Source organism: Tachypleus tridentatus, chromosome 10, assembly GCF_004210375.1.
Source record: "Tachypleus tridentatus isolate NWPU-2018 chromosome 10, ASM421037v1, whole genome shotgun sequence".
Lineage (NCBI taxonomy): Eukaryota > Metazoa > Arthropoda > Merostomata > Xiphosura > Limulidae > Tachypleus > Tachypleus tridentatus.
In genome coordinates this window covers 60,719,053-60,738,583 of record NC_134834.1, presented here as the reverse complement: position 1 = coordinate 60,738,583, position 19,531 = coordinate 60,719,053, and the positions used below count along the sequence as shown (strand labels likewise).

The window sequence follows — 19,531 nt, the reverse complement described above, 5'->3', positions numbered from 1 at the left end:
TAACATTTTAAAGAGAATTATTAATCTTTATTCCGTTGTTTTTTAGCAATATTTGACTTATCTATATGAAGATAGTGACTATACACTTCTGTGTTTCCTTCCCTACTGTTGTTGTTCTAATCCTAAATTAATTATTTAAACTTTGTAAACGAATTAATTTAATTAGATTTATTGTGTTAAAGGAAACTACATTGGGCTATCTGCTGAAACTACCGCGGGGAATCGAGCTTTGGATTTTAGTTTGGTAAGTCCACAAACTTCTCGCTATTTTACTGGAAACAACTCTGATTATGAAAATAACAATTAAGAATACTAAAATATGATAAAAAAAAACTTGACACCTTCTCATTAGTCGTATATTTTACTCACTCATTGCCCAAACACAATAAAATTGACTTGTATCTTTCTATTGCAAGCACACGGGAAGTACAAGTCAAAACAAACGTAGAAAATACAAATGCCGGTTTTCACCTTTGTGTTACATTACATAGAGAGGTTTTTAAGATTTTCACTAGATATTTCAACAAATTCTTTTTGTTGTGTCGATTTATAAAGTCTAAACGTTTGAAGCTTTGATGACAAGAAAATATTCAAAATTACTTTGAAGTTCATAACACTGGAGTTATAGGGTAGTATATCCTTAACAATGTGAGTGAAGTTAAAATTATAATATACATGTTTTCACTCATGTTTCTTCATTCTTTATTGGCTGTTCATGTTATATATAGTTCATGAGCATTACACCTTTTACATCTGTAATCATAATGTTTAGTATTTTCAAACAATTTGTTTGTCAATTTGGATAGGGATGACGTCTAACAGCTCAAATTTCTCTCCAATGATGCTTAGTTAGACCATTAATTGGACCCATACTTTACCGTTTTCCTTGGCAGTTGAAAGAACTTTCCTATCAAAAACAATTAGCCTCCTTCGAATCAGGTAGTTTTAATTTTGACAGTTGAAACAGCTTCTCAATCAGACACAGTTAACCCCTTTGGCTCAAGTTGTTCTGGTTTCATTCAGCCATATGAAACAGCTAACCCTTTCCACTTATACTTTTCTGTTTTTTTTTTGTTGTTTTTTTACTTATTGATAATAAGGAAAGCCACATCAAGTTACACCCTTCTCGGTAATGTCTTCAACTTTTTTTTTCTTCTTCAATAAGATCAACGACGTTTAGTCAACTATTTGCGCATATCACAAGGCGACACGCTAATGGGGCACTTATCGGCCTTGAGGCCTAATGGGGTGAAGTAGAGCTATAAAGTGGGCCACGGGCGCAATCTGGTTAAAGCGGAGAGAAATATACAGGCAGAGTTGACAGAGCTTTCGTAGACTTCAGCCACACGGCACCGGTATGGTTACTCAGGTAAGCTAAGAATCCATGTGCTTGCGTTCGCGTGTAACTCTGTATGTTCACTCTCTTGTACAGAACATTTAGTTTGGGTTGTTAAACATAAAGTACGTATAATCTTGTATAGGTTCAGGTTAACTTGGGTGTAAATTGTATGCACAGATGACAAAAATAAATCTATGATTCGCACTATTTGTTTAGCTGACCTAATTTTTTCTTAATTATTTTGTTGAATATATTAGTTTTGTTCTTCTCGTCCTCATAAGTATCCTAATTTAGCATTTATTACTTTACTGTAGTTCCTTAGAACTTGTAAGTATAAACGAATTTAAGAAAATGGAAAGTTATGTTGTTTTTTTTAAAAATACATAAAAATTTAATCAAAGTATCTACCAATCAAGAACAATAAAATACATCCAAGATAAAGTTGATTATCACAGATAACATCAATAGTATTTTAATTTTATTTTTATATAAAACAACAACTGTTTGTGTTGTCCAATGAGAGTTTACTGTGTTTACAAAATAAATATAAAATAAAAATGTTCCATGTATTTTACACTGTAAATAGAATGTCGTATGGCAATAGTTAACGTTATTTAAAAAACAGACCATCAAAATCTGAACGTGTCATTTGTTTAAGAAATTACGAGAGAAATATTTAGAATTAGTACTGTTGGAAAAATAATGTACAAATATATTTATGTAATTATTATTGATTATATGGTTGTAAATAAAGGTCAGGTTTAGCTTATGTTGCAACATATAAAATAAACTATTACGTGTGCAGAACAATATTTTTCCTGTCTTCTGGAGAATATATCTTTGTTTTAACGACTTTTTTCACAATTTTGTTTATAAAACAGAATTGTATTATATTTATTTAGACACCTATTTTCATTGTGCAGTGAACAAAAAAACACTTCTTGTTTTGTTTTAGGCGTAATCTGTAAGTGGAATTTCATCGTTTTTATAAATAGCTTTTCAAAAACTGATACTTTACTACATAAAAAGCGATTCAAAGCCTACGTTTTCACTCATGTCGATCATTGTTAGGGGTGTAAATGTAGATATTATGGGTTTAAAAAACCGTGAAGTTCACTTTAAGCTGATTTCTATGACAAGATGGGTTGTAAGTACACTGTTGGAGTATCACTTGTTGAATTAAATTTTAAATTTTCTAAAACTGTATACCAGTTCTCCATTATATTTCCGAATGGAACTAGCTATAGATAAGGCTTTAGTCAACAATCCACTAAGATATTTCCTAGTAGAATTATCTCTAAACATCGTCGATGAGGAGTAATGCAAGAACAGATAGTAAATTTTGGACTTTGTTTAAATTCTAGAACATTTTCTCAGGTATTTGTTTACCCAGTGTACTTAGATGAGCAATCTTTGAATTACAAAAGTAAATTTAATCTAAAAATTCTATTTGACAAAATATAAGTTTTTCAGTAGTTTACTCATATATTCAACATTAACTTATCGAAAACTGCTAGTTAGTTAACGTAAAATTACGATTTTGTATACTGTTGTAATAATTACAGTTTCATTCTTCCTGTTTTATGTTTTCTACTGCAATTACGAATATCTCTAACAATCGACACTCAACGATTCATGTGGAGTCGAGTTTGTACTCTCCTATATATCGTTAATCCTTGGTAAGGTTTAGTTCAAACCACTCAATCTCACCAACTTCTTTTATAGTTATGTTTCTCTCAGAAAAAAAAATAATTAATTTTGATGTCAGATACGCTTCAAAGTTCTTCTATAGTTAATCCTCAAAAATGTAATTCGAGCTCACTCGTTTAATCACTTAACTCCTATAGTTATCTATGAGAAAAATAAAATTCAGTCCTTCGTATAGCGATTATTTTAAGCCTTTTTAAACTGGGCCATGGTGAACAGTTTTTGAGATTTTTAAGGTTAAATCTGTCCCATTCAAAGTGTAAATCTGTAGTTTTAAGAACCCTGGCACATAATAAATTATCCATTATTCAGTTGTGTACTACGGCGAGTTTTTTTTTTAATTTTACAAGTTTTTCTGTCTGACAATCATAATCAAACACTTATAATTCAAAATCGAAGCATTACTCCATAATATAAACATAAAATCTTCATTAGATTAAGCATCAGTGTATACACTCTTCTAAAGTATTCTAAAAACATTGTACAAATGTTACTTTTTATAATTAGAAACGTATTTGGACGCCGAGTTGAAATAATTAAGGTTTCAATTGCTGAGTTTAAACAGGTATAATATACTTCGTTTGAAATTAATTTGCGCAAATGCTACTCGTATCAATAAATGGATGACTAGAAATTTTCTACAGTTTTCGTGAATGTTACGAACATAGCATTAACATTGTAAATAGGTGTTTCATGAACAATTTCAAATGTCTTTGAGCGTAACACGAGCACATTAGGCAGGAGACTAATTATTAATATCGACTTCTTATATAACTGTATAGTTTGATTCTCGTCTCTTCAGAACACAACTTGTGTGACAGAAGGCCTCGCCAAACGCATCCGATTAATTAAATGTCTTTTTCACTGAAAGTAATACTTAAGAACTTAGTGCAATCAATACAAATATTATAAATGTTAAACATATGAATGGATCGTTCCGTAGAACTTCATACTTAACATTTTATGGTTACGAAGTTCGTGTCTTCGATTGCCGTTTAATCTTAAATATTCCTTTCCAGTAAATTTAAGCAGCGCAGCACTTAAATTTAAGGGTGCGGGTTTCATCAACTTAGAAAGGCATTGGACACGTACATTATACTCTGAAGTATATATGCAGGGGTTAACTACGACTCCAGGAAGTGTGGATGAGCCACGGTCAAGGTCGTCTGGAACACTTCTTTGTGCTTTGCTTCCTTATTGCCCCTTTGCCCTTTGTGCCTGTACTGCGCGTAGGAGCCACGCGCCAGATTTCAGAACTCCATAGAATATTTTATCTCGTGTCGTTTTACTATGTGACAGTAATTCTCAAACTCTATACATTTCAGTACGTGATTAATAATCGAGGTCAGATTGGAAAGATAATATGTTCTACGTAATACCTTGAGCAACATTCCGAACTTTGCATAATCACTTAATATACTCAAGGATTAAATTATTTGTGTTTTCCTCCAAAATAAAATAACATCACCCTGCGTAACTACTGGTTTGGCATAGTACAAACCGAGCCATGTCTTCAAAATAGTCTAAATATATGTCATACAAGGACGACAAAGAAAAGGGATTTTGCACGAATAAACAAAGTAACAATAGACTTAGAGTGATATTAACATACTTAGGGCCGACGATATAACGTTTATTTGCTTACTTTTTAGAGGTCAGTATTGACCTAAGGACCCTAAAATGTATGATTGGTTTCTTCAAATTCTTTCAAATAGAATGATAAGATAAGGTTAATCATAATATAGCTCAAGAGTCAGATAATGGCGGAAACTAGCGTGCAAGTTTGTATTTATTTTCTACTGAGTGCAAAGTACTAACAAAACGAGGTTGTGTACTTCTTTAACAGTGTGGTACAGAATACTAAAACAAGTCAGAAAGAAGTTCAAGAAACCCTGTTTTCTCTACCCCTCTTACAACAAAGATTATATCTGGATAATTAGTTTAGAGCTCAGAGATCACATAAACTTACAGTGTGGAAATATTGTTAAATTATAAACAGCGTGCGTCTATTCAAACATACTAATCTAAGAGGCTTGACTTTCTTTAACTCTATCTACAACAAAGATTGTATCTGGATAAGCAGCTTCGGACCTATAAATTGCAAAGCTTTTCCTTATTACTTTAAGTTCACGATTAATTACGATACACACTGTTCACCAGAGGGCGTGGACATCCTTTCTGGTTGCTGTGACTGATTAACAGAGGTAAAAGGGCTGAGAAACTAACCAGCGTAAAATATTGTAATGAGTAAGTGTGGGAAACCCTCTTCTAGTGGAACTAATAGCTGATTGTTCTTTCTTCAGTAAAAATAAAGGAATCAGGTCCAGCGATCTTATATAAATGTAATAAAGGATCCATATCCGGCTGAATCTTTATCATCTAGCGAAAGATGGGTATTCCCCAATTTATTGGTTTTCTATGTCATTGTAGGAGTTGCTGACAGTGTTATTGTTTATAGCATTTTCATTGAAACGCGTTAGTTTCGCCTTCTTTCCTGTAACTGAATATTACTTGTTAAATTATTTATGTCCATACTGTTTTTGACAACAAAAAATAATTTTCGTGCTTTCAAGTTTATTGCTGTTTTATAAAAGTCAACTAAAAGAGCATAAACAACATTTATGTAAACACAAAATACTGTTGCGTTTAAACATTCATGCACGTGTATCCAAACCTAAACAGCGCTAAAACAGTTGCGCTATCCAAAGAATTTTAGTCCACTGTACAGTTTTCCCTTTTACATTCCTTACGTCACTTTTAGAAAAGAACAGAATTGTATTAGATACACAGTACTTTAGTTGAAACAAAATTATATCGTAACTTTTGAGTTGGTCCCGACAGCCTGGAGCTTGCACAAGGTCACTGAAATGTAGGATGCTACCCCAATAGGATTGCTTACATTTGCAACATAGGTGGCGTTATAGAGTATATAGCTTTATATATCGAACGAAACAATTATAATTTCTGTGTCTAAGTATCTTACAATTAAGAAGACAATCTGTGTGGAGATTCATTAACTTCCTCTGAAAAAAAACAAGATATAAATCTATGACAGCAAACCTTGTTGTTTGTTTTAGAATTTTGCGCAAAGCTACACGAGGGATATCTGCGTTAGCCGTCCCTAATTTAGCAAAGGGAAGGCAGGCTAGCCATCACCACCCACCACCAACTTGTGGGCTACTCTTTTTACCAACGAATAATGGGATTAACCTGTTGAATGTCAAGTAGTTCAGCTGCTACAATACAACTCTAACGCTTCTTCATTTTGTAACTTTTTTCGTGACGTCATTTTGGACCGAAAGTGAAACAATTTGTAAGTAGGTCAAATGCATTTATGGTGCTGACATCTAGCGTTGAAGGTAGGTATTATTGAGAACGAATTAACTCGTCCGTGGCACTGTGTTACCGATCGGCTCGGACGAGTTATCTCGTCTACGGCACTGAACAGGTTAAGCGTCATATTATAACGTCCTCACCGCTGAAAGGGCGAGCATATTTGCTGTGACGAAAATTCAACCCGCGACCTTCAGAATGCGATCCGAGTGCTCCAATCGCTTAGCTATGCAGGGCCCAATAGCCAACTTAGGAGAAATTAATATAGTTGATACCTGCAAACGAAATCAACTTGGATGTTGCTTAAGCATCCCTCAAGTGACACTTAAAATGTTGAGCTTTAAACTTTGAGATCCTTTCCACGATGAAGATTAATTCAGCTTCTTGTTAACTCATCTTCTGCGGTAACTTTACCAAATGCGGTAGCATCAGTGTCCCTACATTTCAGCAACTTCGTGCAAGATCCGGGCTGTCGGGACCATCTCAAAAGTTAAGAGCTATTTTTGTTTCAGCTAAAATACTGTATATCTAATAAAAATTACCCACATAGTCATTTTGCTTAATTAATTTAATTAATTCAGTACAACAAAAATGTAATCATCAACTTGTACTAATTACAAAAGCAAAAAAAAGTGAATTACACACTTTAGTAATTACACACATATATTAAAAAACACATTTTAATGCAAACATATAGCTAAATAATGAAAGGAAACTACAATTTATTGCACTGACGTTATGCGTGTTGGTGTTTCATAAATGTTAATGTATTGAAAAGTTTTCTATATAAAGTGTAATAATTTTCGTAAAATTATTACCCATTTAAATGTCAATCATAAGTACTTTCTCCACCAGTATAACGAGCACACATGACATTAATTGGATATAAAAACTGTAGATTTTATTACGATATTATTCATTTCATACATTTAAATTGGCGTGGAACAGTTTTTGTAGACTCCATTTGCCATCTAGTATCACTTTATTTGTTTTAGCGCAAAGCTACACAACGAGCTATCTGCGCTCTGTCTACCATGGAAAATTGGACTCCGGATTTTAACTTTGTAAGTCTGTAAATATACCCTCGACCCACTGGAAGAACTAAGTAACAAACCAACACTTTACCAAAATGGAAAAATCCACTTATTCCACTAAATCAAGTTCATAGAACTGGAGTTGTTGTTAACTATTCTACAATAATTTTCATATTCCGTTATTTTTACATAATTGAAATTGATACGTTTATACGACAGTTCTTAAAATAAATAATTTTATTATATCATAATTATTTAACAGGTCTTTCCTAAACAGCCTAAGTGCAATAGTATGATTATTCTTTTCTGATATGTTTAAGGTAATCGAAATTGCACATTTAATTTTTTTCACTTGTGATAAAGAGTTTAAAATATTTGGTCTTAGAAAGTTAAGACAAATAATTCTAACGATCAGAAAAATACGTTGAATCAAAAGTATATATCCATTTTATAAATAACACCTTTATAAAAGCAATATGAATAATTTGGTTTGTTTTGAGCTTCGCGCAAAGCTGCACGAAGGCTATCTGCACCAGTTGTCCCTAATTTAGCAGTGTATGACAAGAGGGAAGGCAGCTAGTCATCATCACCCACCGCCATCTCTTGGACTACTCTTTTACCAACGAATAGTGGCATTGACCGTGATATTATAACGCCCCCACGACTGAAAGGGCAGGCATGTTTGGTGTGACGGGATTCGACCCCGCGACTCTTGGATTACAAGTTGATTGCCTTAACCATCTGGCCATGCCGAGCCATGAGTAATTTATAAAACACTTTTTTGTTTTGTTGATGTTATACACAAACCTACACAATTGAATCTCTGTGCCCTGCCCACCTGGTCTTTAACGTCACGTGCTCTCAAGTTTACCGCTAAGCCACCGGAAGGTAGGGAGGAGCAAATAGAGAAAAAATGTATTTTAAGTGAAAATATTCTTCAATTCAGTTCTATCGGTGGCAGCTACTATCTGTAGGTCTTGTTAGAAATATAACGATCACGAAATTAGCGTTACTATGTTTCTGATTTTCAACCAAAAGTACAAAATAACTCTATAATTTTGAACTATTAAACTAGAAAAAAGCGGTTGGTCAACATCAACTGCCTATTCTTGATATACTCTTGGTCGCCAGAATAGTAGAATTTGACTGTCACTCGTAATGCACCCACAACTCCAAAATGTTAAAGGAATTTTTGAGGTAACAGATCACAAACTACGAAACCTCTGATCCATAGTCCTGATAAGTTAACTAACACGTCATACTTGGCCAGTAAAGCAGCTTTGAATAAGAGTTCTGTGTACTGTATAAGTAAGTGTTTAAACAAAGTATTAGATTTTCTTAACTTCTCTTCAGAATCGCCCTCCATTCTTATAGTTAAATATGGATGTATAATAAAATATGGGGATTTTATGAAAACTAGCTTATGCTTTCTGATAAATCCTTGTTTATGTATATAGATAACAAGGTTCAGTGTCTGTGTTGGTGTGTCATGTAACTTCTCCTAAATCGCTGGTCACACCAACTTCCAAATGGTGCCAAATGAATTGTCTTGGTCCCTAAGTATGTACAAAATTAAAACGTTTCACCCGACACTTAAGTGAACCCATGTATTATGCGCAGATACTCTTACGGGCCTCTCCGTAATCGGAACCTAAATTGTAACTGATTTATATTACAGTAAGTAAATAAATACATAGGTCTACCAATTACAATTCATAGCTTGGTTAAAGAAATTAAACTTGCACTACAAGAACAATGGTGGTTCAGGTATTAAATTTATATTACAGTAGCCCTGTAAATTGTGGGCCATAAGCACACGGGTCCGATAGTGTTTATATATATATATATATATATATCTACACACACCGCCTTAATACATCATCTACATTGACGTTTGGTGAATATGCACACCGCTTGTTTTATTGTTACACTTACAGTGATGGTTTCGTGAATATTCACACGCTACGTACTTTCTTGAGGTTTCTGTTATTGTTTGCCCTATTAGATCATCTACGTTAGTTCTCTGAGAATGCGCACACTGCACTATTGATACATGAATAAAAATTAACATAAGATCATAAAGTTTGCATGAAGGAGAAGTTTTCATTACTATGTCTCAGTTTTAAAATATAAATTAATTTCTAACTCTCCAATTCATCCTTAAACATGTCTACCATACCTTCCAAAAGTGTTCGAGTTATCGGATTTTTTATTTTGCGATTATCAGACTCTGAAAATATGAAATTGTTTTGAATCAAACGTACAATAGTTACATAGCAACAATATGATCTAATTTTAAGCATATGTGAAATGTATACTGATTATAAGAATAATGAATAACATGATCCAGTTTTATTACACAGATCAAATGGACAGTGATTATAACAAAGATTTAGTGTGTTTAAAAACATGAACTAAACGTGCAGGATTTTGGGAACATTACTAAACAGCTATAAGTTATTTACAAAGAACTTTAAATGTAGTAGCAAAATGTTCACTCTCAAACCACAGGAAGGACAGATTCCAATCATAACCAATTTATAATTCCAAAATAATGTAAGGTTGGATTATTTCTTTTTTGTGTAATTACAACTACTGTTGTTCAGTTGGAATAGCTTATGTGGGGTTTAAATATTTAGGTCTTATAAAGATTATTTTAACAGAAAATAAAATCAGCAAAAATGCTCTTTGGAGAAGCTTTTTTCATACATATATGTATATTCACAAATTACAAGTGTTTATCAACTATTTCAAATTTAAACTGCAGAAGAAGTGCTTTCAGGCGAAACATATGCTATGAAAATACAGGAATTAGAGCAGAAATCCTTGAAGGAAGTGAACTTAAAAACAATCTCTGTCTCAATTTCTAGTCATAACTACTTTCTCCGTCAGTGTAACGTGCTTTCGTCACAGTAATTAAATATAAAAACTGTTATGTAAAATAACTTTCGATTCAGAATGTATCTGTACTAACAAATCGAGTATTTAAGAAATAATGATATCAGGGAAACGTTTAGGTTGCATAGATTTTTATATGTTACACTAAACCTGCTGAATTGCTAAATCATTGACACAAAATATCAGACATTGTTTATCGTATTCGGTTGAAGCGACATCTAAAAATATCTTTGTATAAAATTTGTAGTATAAATTTCAGACAATGCTAAAAAGTACAAGCTAAAAGCTTCAAGCAGCCAAATATTATATTACATAGCGCCAACCTGAAAACAAACAAAACAAAGAAGAACATTTTATTATTTCAGTTAAGAATAAGAAAACGTTGCAGTGGCTTATAATTAATTTGTTTTTACACCATAATTTATATCTCCTTACCACAAGACAGAATACTTTTTTGAAAAAAATTTTATTTAGTGTAATCTATAAAACTTACTGTAATTTTTCTAATACTTTTCTGGCCGTTTATTATTAATCAGCTAGGTAACTGAAGATGGAAATCCAAAGTTTTATTTACAACCTCTTGTAAATTCAATTCTTATCTTAAGTTGAGTAACAAACATAAAATGAGTTAAAAAATTTTTTGTGGTAAACTTGAGAGATAACACTGTACATTTAATCAAATTTAACTTTAAGGTACGAGTTAACCTCTTGTCGTGATTTCACAGAGTCAATGGCTGCCTAGGAACAAATTACTCCTATTTCAATGACTGGTAAATAAGAATTATACAGTCATGTGAAAAAGTTAGGACACTCTATGAAAGCCTGTGTATTTGTGTAACATTTTTGGATATATAGAACTTTAATTTCAATTTTAACAATACTAAGAGATTATAAGAATATAACTAAACAATTAAAACTGAAAAAAAGACTTTTCAAGATCTTCTGTAAATGTAATTTTACAAAAATGCATATTGTAACTGAGGAAAAGGTTAGGACACCCTACACCTAATAGCTAGTGTTACCCCCTTTGCCTGAAATAACTGCAGTGAGATACTTTTGTAGCCATCTACCAGTCTTCTCTGACATCGGTCTGAAGAAAGTTTGTCCCACTCCTCAATAAAGAATTCTTTCAGCTGTGAGATGTTTCAGGGGTTTCTTGCATGTACAGCCCGTTTCAAGTCACCCAACAGCATCTCAATGGGATTAAGATCTTGGCTTTGACTCGGCCATTCCAGGACTCTCCATTTCTTAGTTTTCAGCCAGTCCTTGGTGGATTTACTGGTATGTTTTGTGTCACAGTCGTGTTGCAGGGTCCGGTTCCGCTTCAGCTTTAATTTTCTTACAGATGGTCTTACATAATCCTCAAGCACCCTTTGATACATAGTAGAATTCATGGTGGATTCTGTGATTGTGAGCTGTCCAGGTCCTGCTGCAGTAATGCAGCCCCAAGCCATGACACTTCCACCTCCATGCTTCACAGTTGGTATGAGGTTCTTGTCCTGAAATGCTGTATTTAGTTTACGCCAAACATGTTCTCTGTTCTGTTGTCCAAATAATTCAATTTTGGACTCATCTGTCCAAAGAACATTATTCCAGAAGTCCTGGTCTTTGTCTACATTCGCTCTGGCAAACTTCAGTCTGGCCTTGATGTTTCTCTTAGAGAGCAAAGGTTTCCTCTTGCACACCTCCCATGCAAGTTAAACATGTGCAGTTTCTTTCTGATTGTAGAGGCATGCACTTTCACATCAACAGTAGTCAGAGCCTTCTGTTGGACCCGTGATGACATGTTAGGGTGTTAGGAGACGTCTTTTAGCATCTTGCGGTCTGCTCTCACGGTGAACTTGCTTGGACGACCAGACCTGGGCATGTTGGCAGTTGTTTTGAAAGCCCTCCACTTGTTGACTATTTTCCGGACAGTGGAATGGTTTATTTCAAAATCTTTTGGGATCTGTTTAAATCCCTTACCACACTCATAAGCTGCTACAATTTTCTTTCTGAAGGCCTCAGACAGCTCTTTTGCTCTCACCACGGTGCTCACTCTCACTTCAACAGTCAGGAGCACACTAAACTAAATGTCTGAGGTTTAAATAAGGCAAGCCTCATTCACAATGAGAACCTCATACCAACTGTGAAGCATGGAGGTGGAAGTGTCATGGCTTGGGGCTGCATTATTGCAGCAGGACCTGGACAGCTCACAATCACAGAATCCACCATGAATTCTACTATGTATCAAAGGGTGCTTGAGGATTATGTGAGACCATCTGTAAGAAAATTAAAGCTGAAGCGGAACCAGACCCTACAACACGACTGTGACACAAAACATACCAGTAAATCCACCAAGGACTGGCTGAAAACTAAGAAATGGAGAGTCCTGGAATGGCCGAGTCAAAGCCAAGATCTTAATCCCATTGAGATGCTGTTGAGTGACTTGAAACGGGCTGTACATGCAAGAAACTCCTCAAACATCTAACAGCTGAAAGAATTCTACATTGAGGAGTGGGGAAAACTCTCTTCAGACCGATGTCAGAGACTGGTAGATAGATACAAGAAGCGTCTCATTGCAGTTATTTCAGCCAAAGGGGTAACACTAGCTATTAGGGAGTAGGGTGTCCTAACTTTTTCCTCAGTTAAAATATGCATTTTTGTAGAATTACATTTACAGAAGATCTTGAAAAGTCTTTTTTTCAGTTTTACTTGTTTAGTTATATTCCTATAATATCTCAGTATTGTTAAAATTGAGATTAAATATCTACATATCCAAAAATGTTACAAAAATACACAGGCTTTCATATGGTGTCGTAACTTTTTCACATGACTGTACATTAACATAAGAAAATAAGGAGAATAGGCTTAATAAATGAAAAATATCCAAATATCTGAGCTGAAACAATGCTCCTACAAAAAAGAGTAACTTACATACAGGTCCACCGACGCAGGTAATAAAGAATGTGAGGTCAGGTCATAGGCTATGAAAATATGGTCTAAGTGCACACAGTTGGAGAAGGTAACCTGAAAAGGTAAAGCCTTATGGTAAAAAAAGAACGGACAAAGTAACGTATCACGAAGTTAAAGAGATAAAGGAATAACGAGTTGCCTATTACCAAACAGCGAACAGGACTGTACCCAGTTTGCTCGCTAACAGAGACTTATATGGGACCTTCCCCACATTTATCAATATTTTAAATCAAAATTCATGTTGGGTGCTTAAACGTAATTTTAAAGTATTAACGGATACAGGAGAATGAAAAACGTTTATATTTTATCTTACTGAAGACCCCCAGCTGTCACTTGCTTTACCTGTACTTGAAACCAGAACTGGTCAAGTAGACCTAGCATTTTGTTAGACCTAGAAGGGAAACTTCTAAAGGTCTGCAAGTCGTGAGAGAGTAGAAAAGAAACATCTGTGAAGGAGAAGTGACGACAGTCAGAGCAGAGCATGAGAAATAGAGTTGATTTATGATCAAAAGTTGATAATAGGTCAGCTTGAGAGAATGATAAACTTTAATAAAAGTTAGTAAAGGAACAAGGGACGTAAATAACAGAATGATAAACTTTAATAAAAGTTAGTAAAGGAACAAGAGACGTAAATAACAGAATGTAGTGAAGAACTATTTTGAGTTGAACTTTTACTAGGAGTTTCATGTAATTTCACTTTGCCTAGAAAACGAAAGTGAATTTGTTGAACCGGCCATGGTACGAGTGGCGCGTAGTTCGTAATATAAAAAAGGTGGCTCTACTAGATATATGATATTGAAGACATTTTATATAATAGGCTCTTTCAACTCAAAAGTGAAAGACAACACATTGTTCGATTAGAGTTAAATAAAATCTCTGAAAGAAAATTAAATCTTAAGACAATTTCAACAATTTAACATTCACTTCTGCAGCAGATTATAGTAACGTAAAGCTTCAAACAAAGCTTAACATGCTTAATATTAGGGGAAAATCTCTAAGTGAAACCACTATCCCATCAAGAATAAGCAGATAGTTGTGAAAACAGGGACATGATATTTGTAACAAAGCTTAACGAAGAAATCCGGTTATAAAGTTCTGAAGAAAAAAAAGCACAACAAAGGCGTGCGAAGATTGGAAAAATAAGTGCTGAAAAAAACTAGTAAAAGTGCACAATAATTAACAAAATTTCTAAGATTAGAGGAAAGCGTGTAGCAATTAACATAATATATTCAATGATCGGTAAGTATGAACCAATAAATGTGTAGTGAGAGACTGGTAAAAGTATTGAAAATGACGAATCAAAGTATGAAATAACTACTAACAGCTCTGAAAAAGACAGTTTAAATCATATATTCTAGAGTAAATGATGAGACGACCATACGTGTTTAAATTTCAAAAAAGCAAAGGCCATTTTTTTGTGTTGTGCACTCAGCCTCAAGATGTGAACCAAAACACCTTGCATTTCTCAATGGTTTCTGAGCAGTAAGGGTGGAAGCGACAAATTTAATGGGTGTTAGAGAAAAATCGTACTGACATTACTTCAGGAATTTCTGTGTCATGAACATAACTGTCAAAAGTAACGCCTCCCACACCAACTGAGATGTAACACTAACCCACTAAACTCGATTTTTACTCCACCCAACGAAACAATATATTCACCCACCTTTCAAGTATTATATAAAATAAAAAGCATTTCTAAACTGAAAATAATTTAAAGGTAGTCCAAAGGATATTTAGCGTCCTGTAGGAGTGATTTGTGCATTGTAAGTTCCTTCCAGATATTTCACTGGTCATTATTTTGCAATTATAAATTCTTTAGGTTGTATTGTATGAATAAACGTCTATACATCAAGAAAAAAAAATCAGCCAAACGTTCTTGAAATATTAGGTGGAGAAAAGACTGGGTGACACTCTTGACTACCACAACAATTGAACTTTAGGAGAACACTCGTGACTACCACAACAATTGAACGTTAGGAGAACACTCGTGACTACTACAACAATCGAACTATAGGAGAACACTTGTGACTGCCACAACAATTGAAATTTAGGAAAACACTCGTGACTACCATAACAATTGAACTTTTCGTGAGTAACAGTAAAATTATTTTACTCATATATCAACAGTAATTGGTCCGGCATGGCCAGGTGGTTAAGGCTCTCGGATCGTAATCTGAGGATCGTGGGTTCGAATCCAAGTCGTACCAAACATTCTCGCCCTTTCAGCTGTGGGGACGTTATAATGTGACGGTCAATCCCACTATTCGTTGGTAAAAGAGTAGCCCAAGAGTTGGCGGTGGGTGGTGATAATTAGCTGCCTTCCCTCTAATCTTACACTGCTAAGTTAGATATGACTAGCACAGATAGCCCTCGTGTAGCACTGCGTGAAATTCTAAAACAAACAAACAATCAACAGTAAATAGTCGTAGAAATTAACACATTCAAATTTATCCCAAGTATTTTATTATTTACATAGATTTATGTACTTGTCTGTATTAGTGTTGGAATATCCAACCTGAACAATGGTATACGGTTTCTCTAACTTTGCCCCCCCCCCCCAGTGGCACAGCGGCATGCCTGAGGACTTACAACGCTATAAACTGGGTTTCGATACCAATGGTGGTCAGAGTGCAAAAATCAATATCTAATTTTGAGTTTTTGATTAACTACGTCAGCAGCATTCGCCACCCCAGGAACTTTGTTCAGTTTTGACCTAAATAATGGGATTTACTGTAACTCTTATAATACACAGACAGCTGAGAACAAGGAGCATGTTTAGCAGCAATGTGGCACAAACCTTTTGCCCTTTTGACCATAGCGCAGCACGCTAACAATTAGGCCTACTATTTATTAGGATCAATCTATAGGAATTAGGATAGTCTGATTTATTTACTATTGCATAAGTACATAATTATGTTTCGAGAAGGGTAATAAAACTTTATGAGATCTTCACAGTCAAAACATTATAGTAGGTTAGTGTCTATAAAATGGAAGCAGGGTTATCATAATACAAATCGTGACAAGAAAGCACAAAATACTATGTAACTGAACACGTCGCAGTTTTCTTTCTGAGTTATTTATACAGGGTGTTCGGAAAGTCACTGTGCAGTTTTGTAATCATATTTTATTCAGTCTGTTTCAAGCCAGCAACTGATAGCGGTGTTTAGAAACAAAATAAGAAGTATCCAAGTCTGTATTGATGCCAACGGGGGTCACTTTTAACATTGTTTATAGTTGACATTCATATTTACCTCCTGTATTCTATATTGAAACATATCTGTTAATAAATATATAAGTGCACAGTGACTTTCCGAACACCCTGTATAAATGAGACTCTAAGTTACCGTGGCTAGTGCCCAGTATTGGTTACAAAGAAACACTTGTTAGGTACGTTAGCGTGCACTAATTTCTCAAAAGTCCCCCCCCCCTTCAAACCTTGCCCATTTAAGTTTGTTAATATCTTCTTCCTCTTTCTATTTTTGTAAATAGCTTTGAGGCGTTCACCCAAGTTGATATCAAGGTACCAATGATTTTTGGCCGCAGGTTATAATCCATTCGTTAATCTCGCTACCAGTACTACCTGAAATGGTGGTGCTCGAGGTTCTCTTTCCACAATCACGTAATGTGATATCAGTTTGAAATACTAACGTAACTGACCAATAAATGGATTTGTTGCTTTTTAGTGAGGAGATCTAGTAGTCAATTCGATAGTTTCGTTAACCTTGTGTTAATTAATCAGTGTTGTTTTCTTCTACACCGTTAGAGATATCTGTACGTCCTGCAGATATTAACACAAAGCGCACAAAGTACTGAAGTTTAGACACAAAGTAATTTAATGTTAATGAAACTAAACATAAGTCATATAAAGATTTTATTATTGTTATAAAAAAGTGATAAAATAAAATATTAGCCTAAATTGTTTTTACAGCGTTAATACTATCACTAAAGGCTGTCGTTGTGTTATGAAGAATTAACCACTGAACCAAACCAGTAAAACTAGGTTAACTTTAGTAACACTGTAATGTTACGAAATAGGTCGAGCATTGTTACCACGCTAGTACTGTGCTTTAAAGATGCACGAATATAAATGTTTTGTTTTATTTTTTGTTGTAAATTATAGAATAAAATATAGCTGATTAGGTTATTTTTTAACCTACAACTACAGTTAAATCATTAAGTGATTCTACAAATTCAAGAAACCAAACCTGGGAATTGCAAAACATATTTAAAAATGCTGTTAGCCAACCTTAAATATTCAATGTACATATTTTCATTACATTTGATCAAGGCTATATTATTTTCATGTCAATTTCTACATATATCAACTCTTTGTTGCACAGATTATTAAGATACAGTGGGGGAAGATGCTTTATTTGATTTTTTTTACATGAATCCGTTTATATTACACGAAATATATTTTTATGAACTGTGTTTTGGTAAGTTATAAACGGATACGTTACCTAAACAAAATTGACGAAACAAAAACTTGTTCCGTGGTTTACTTAGACCGTGTCTTAGAAGAGAGAACATTCAACTATAGCAATTGCATGTATATTACGTAACAAGAATAGATTTGTTAACCACACCTTACAATGTGCGATAGAAAGCTTAAAAGTGACCTTACCTGTACATTACAGTGTGTAGCAAAAGGTTGAATAGGTGGCCTCCTACTTTAAAATCACATTTAAAATGTTTTATACAAAACATTTCTCCTAAAAGTTTTTCTGTATTATCATAATTTAGAGTGTACTTTATACTAAGAGATTTTTATTCCAAAATATTGTTGTAACCATGACGTGAGTTTTCAGTACATTAAACTTTGACTGTTTTATCTTTTAAATGTATGCTCAAACATGGACTTACATTGTTTTCCCTAAGTTTCATCATTAGTCTTAAGAATATTCATGTCGTTTTACTGAAATGCAATATTTTGCTTTTGTGTATTCGTTACATTCTTAAACTTAAATAAAAAAATACACAGTTGGATCTGTGCGCTGTATCCCTTGCTAGTTAGAGCCCCAATTTTTATATCTTAAATGGAAAAAAAATATCAAGTGTTTAACAATGTTCCTCAATTAAAAAGGAGCTGATTTTCATAAAGTTTCTAAAATATAAATTCATGAGAATAAAGTTTATTTTGGTAGGTATTCTTTGTTTCTGTTCTAAATTATATATTTCACTCATAAAAATCATAAATAAAAACTAATTTCACTTTTACCAGCAAGACACAAAGAGAAAGAAAATGGATTACTAGTTAGTAGAGATAACATCCGACCTGTTATGGCCTAATGGTTAGAATTCTCACCTCGTACTCTGAGAGCGGCGGGTTCGAATCTAGTTCGTTACTGAACACGCTCGTTCTTTCAGCCATGTGGGCGTTATAATATCACCGTCAATCACATTATTCGCTGGCAAAATAGTAGGACTAGAGTGGACAGTGGGTGGTGTTGACGAGCTATTTTCACTCTACTGTATCATTGATAAATTAGGGATACCATTTCATCATGGCACGTGGGGAAGGACAAGCATGTCTTAAATTCCTGAACGACCTTTGTTCACTAAGACGTGAGAATAAAACTTGGATAATAAAGAATAAAATGACACGTCTGAATGAAAAAAAAATCAAGTTTATTTTGTGCGACGTGTCGGGCTGACGTCCTTCGTCAGACAGTAAAGACCGTGTTAGAATGGAAAAAGCCTATTGTTATTTTTTATTTGTGTCTTACGTCTATAGATCTAAAAATGATTGTGAGGCTTTGTTCCAAATATGTTTATTGCGTTTATTTCAAGCATTAGTCATGATTATCAGATAAAGTCTGGACGCCACGAACCAAGGGCGTCATTTTTTAGAATATGAAAACTGTTTAGTTTTATGAATTTACGACATCATGTTCCAAGTAAAGAAACTTTATTCATACATTACATCTTCTATGAAAGAAAAGAGCATTCGAGTAATTTCATGAACATTCAATAAGAAAATGCTTGTTAACTCGGGAGAGATCAGAATTTACAAACTTTTATGTTCCTTTCTCTGCTAATATTTTTTTCAAACATATCTTTCATGTATATTACTATATGTTTTGTGTTCATATGCATCTTTGGTTTGTAAATAGCAGCGACAGGAAATATTTTAGACTTATTACCCCCAGTAGCACAGCGGTATGTCAGTGAAATTACAACGCTAGAAACCGGGTTTCGATACCGGTGGTGAGCAGAGCATAAATAACCAATTGTGTGGCTTTGTGCTGATTTATAAACAAATCAC

The 19,531-nt window shown here is 34.1% G+C and overlaps 1 protein-coding gene across 1 annotated transcript in view; it reads left to right on the top strand.

The window, feature by feature from the left end:
• Nucleotides 1-1,229: 1,229 nt before the first annotated feature.
• The window catches only part of LOC143229392 (uncharacterized), a 52,662-nt gene continuing 34,360 nt past the window's right edge, over nucleotides 1,230-19,531 (top strand). The window contains exon 1 of the mRNA XM_076461659.1: nucleotides 1,230-1,369. Coding sequence (XP_076317774.1) covers nucleotides 1,358-1,369 — 12 coding nt within the window. The 5' untranslated portion in view covers nucleotides 1,230-1,357. The remainder of the gene's footprint in view (nucleotides 1,370-19,531) is intronic.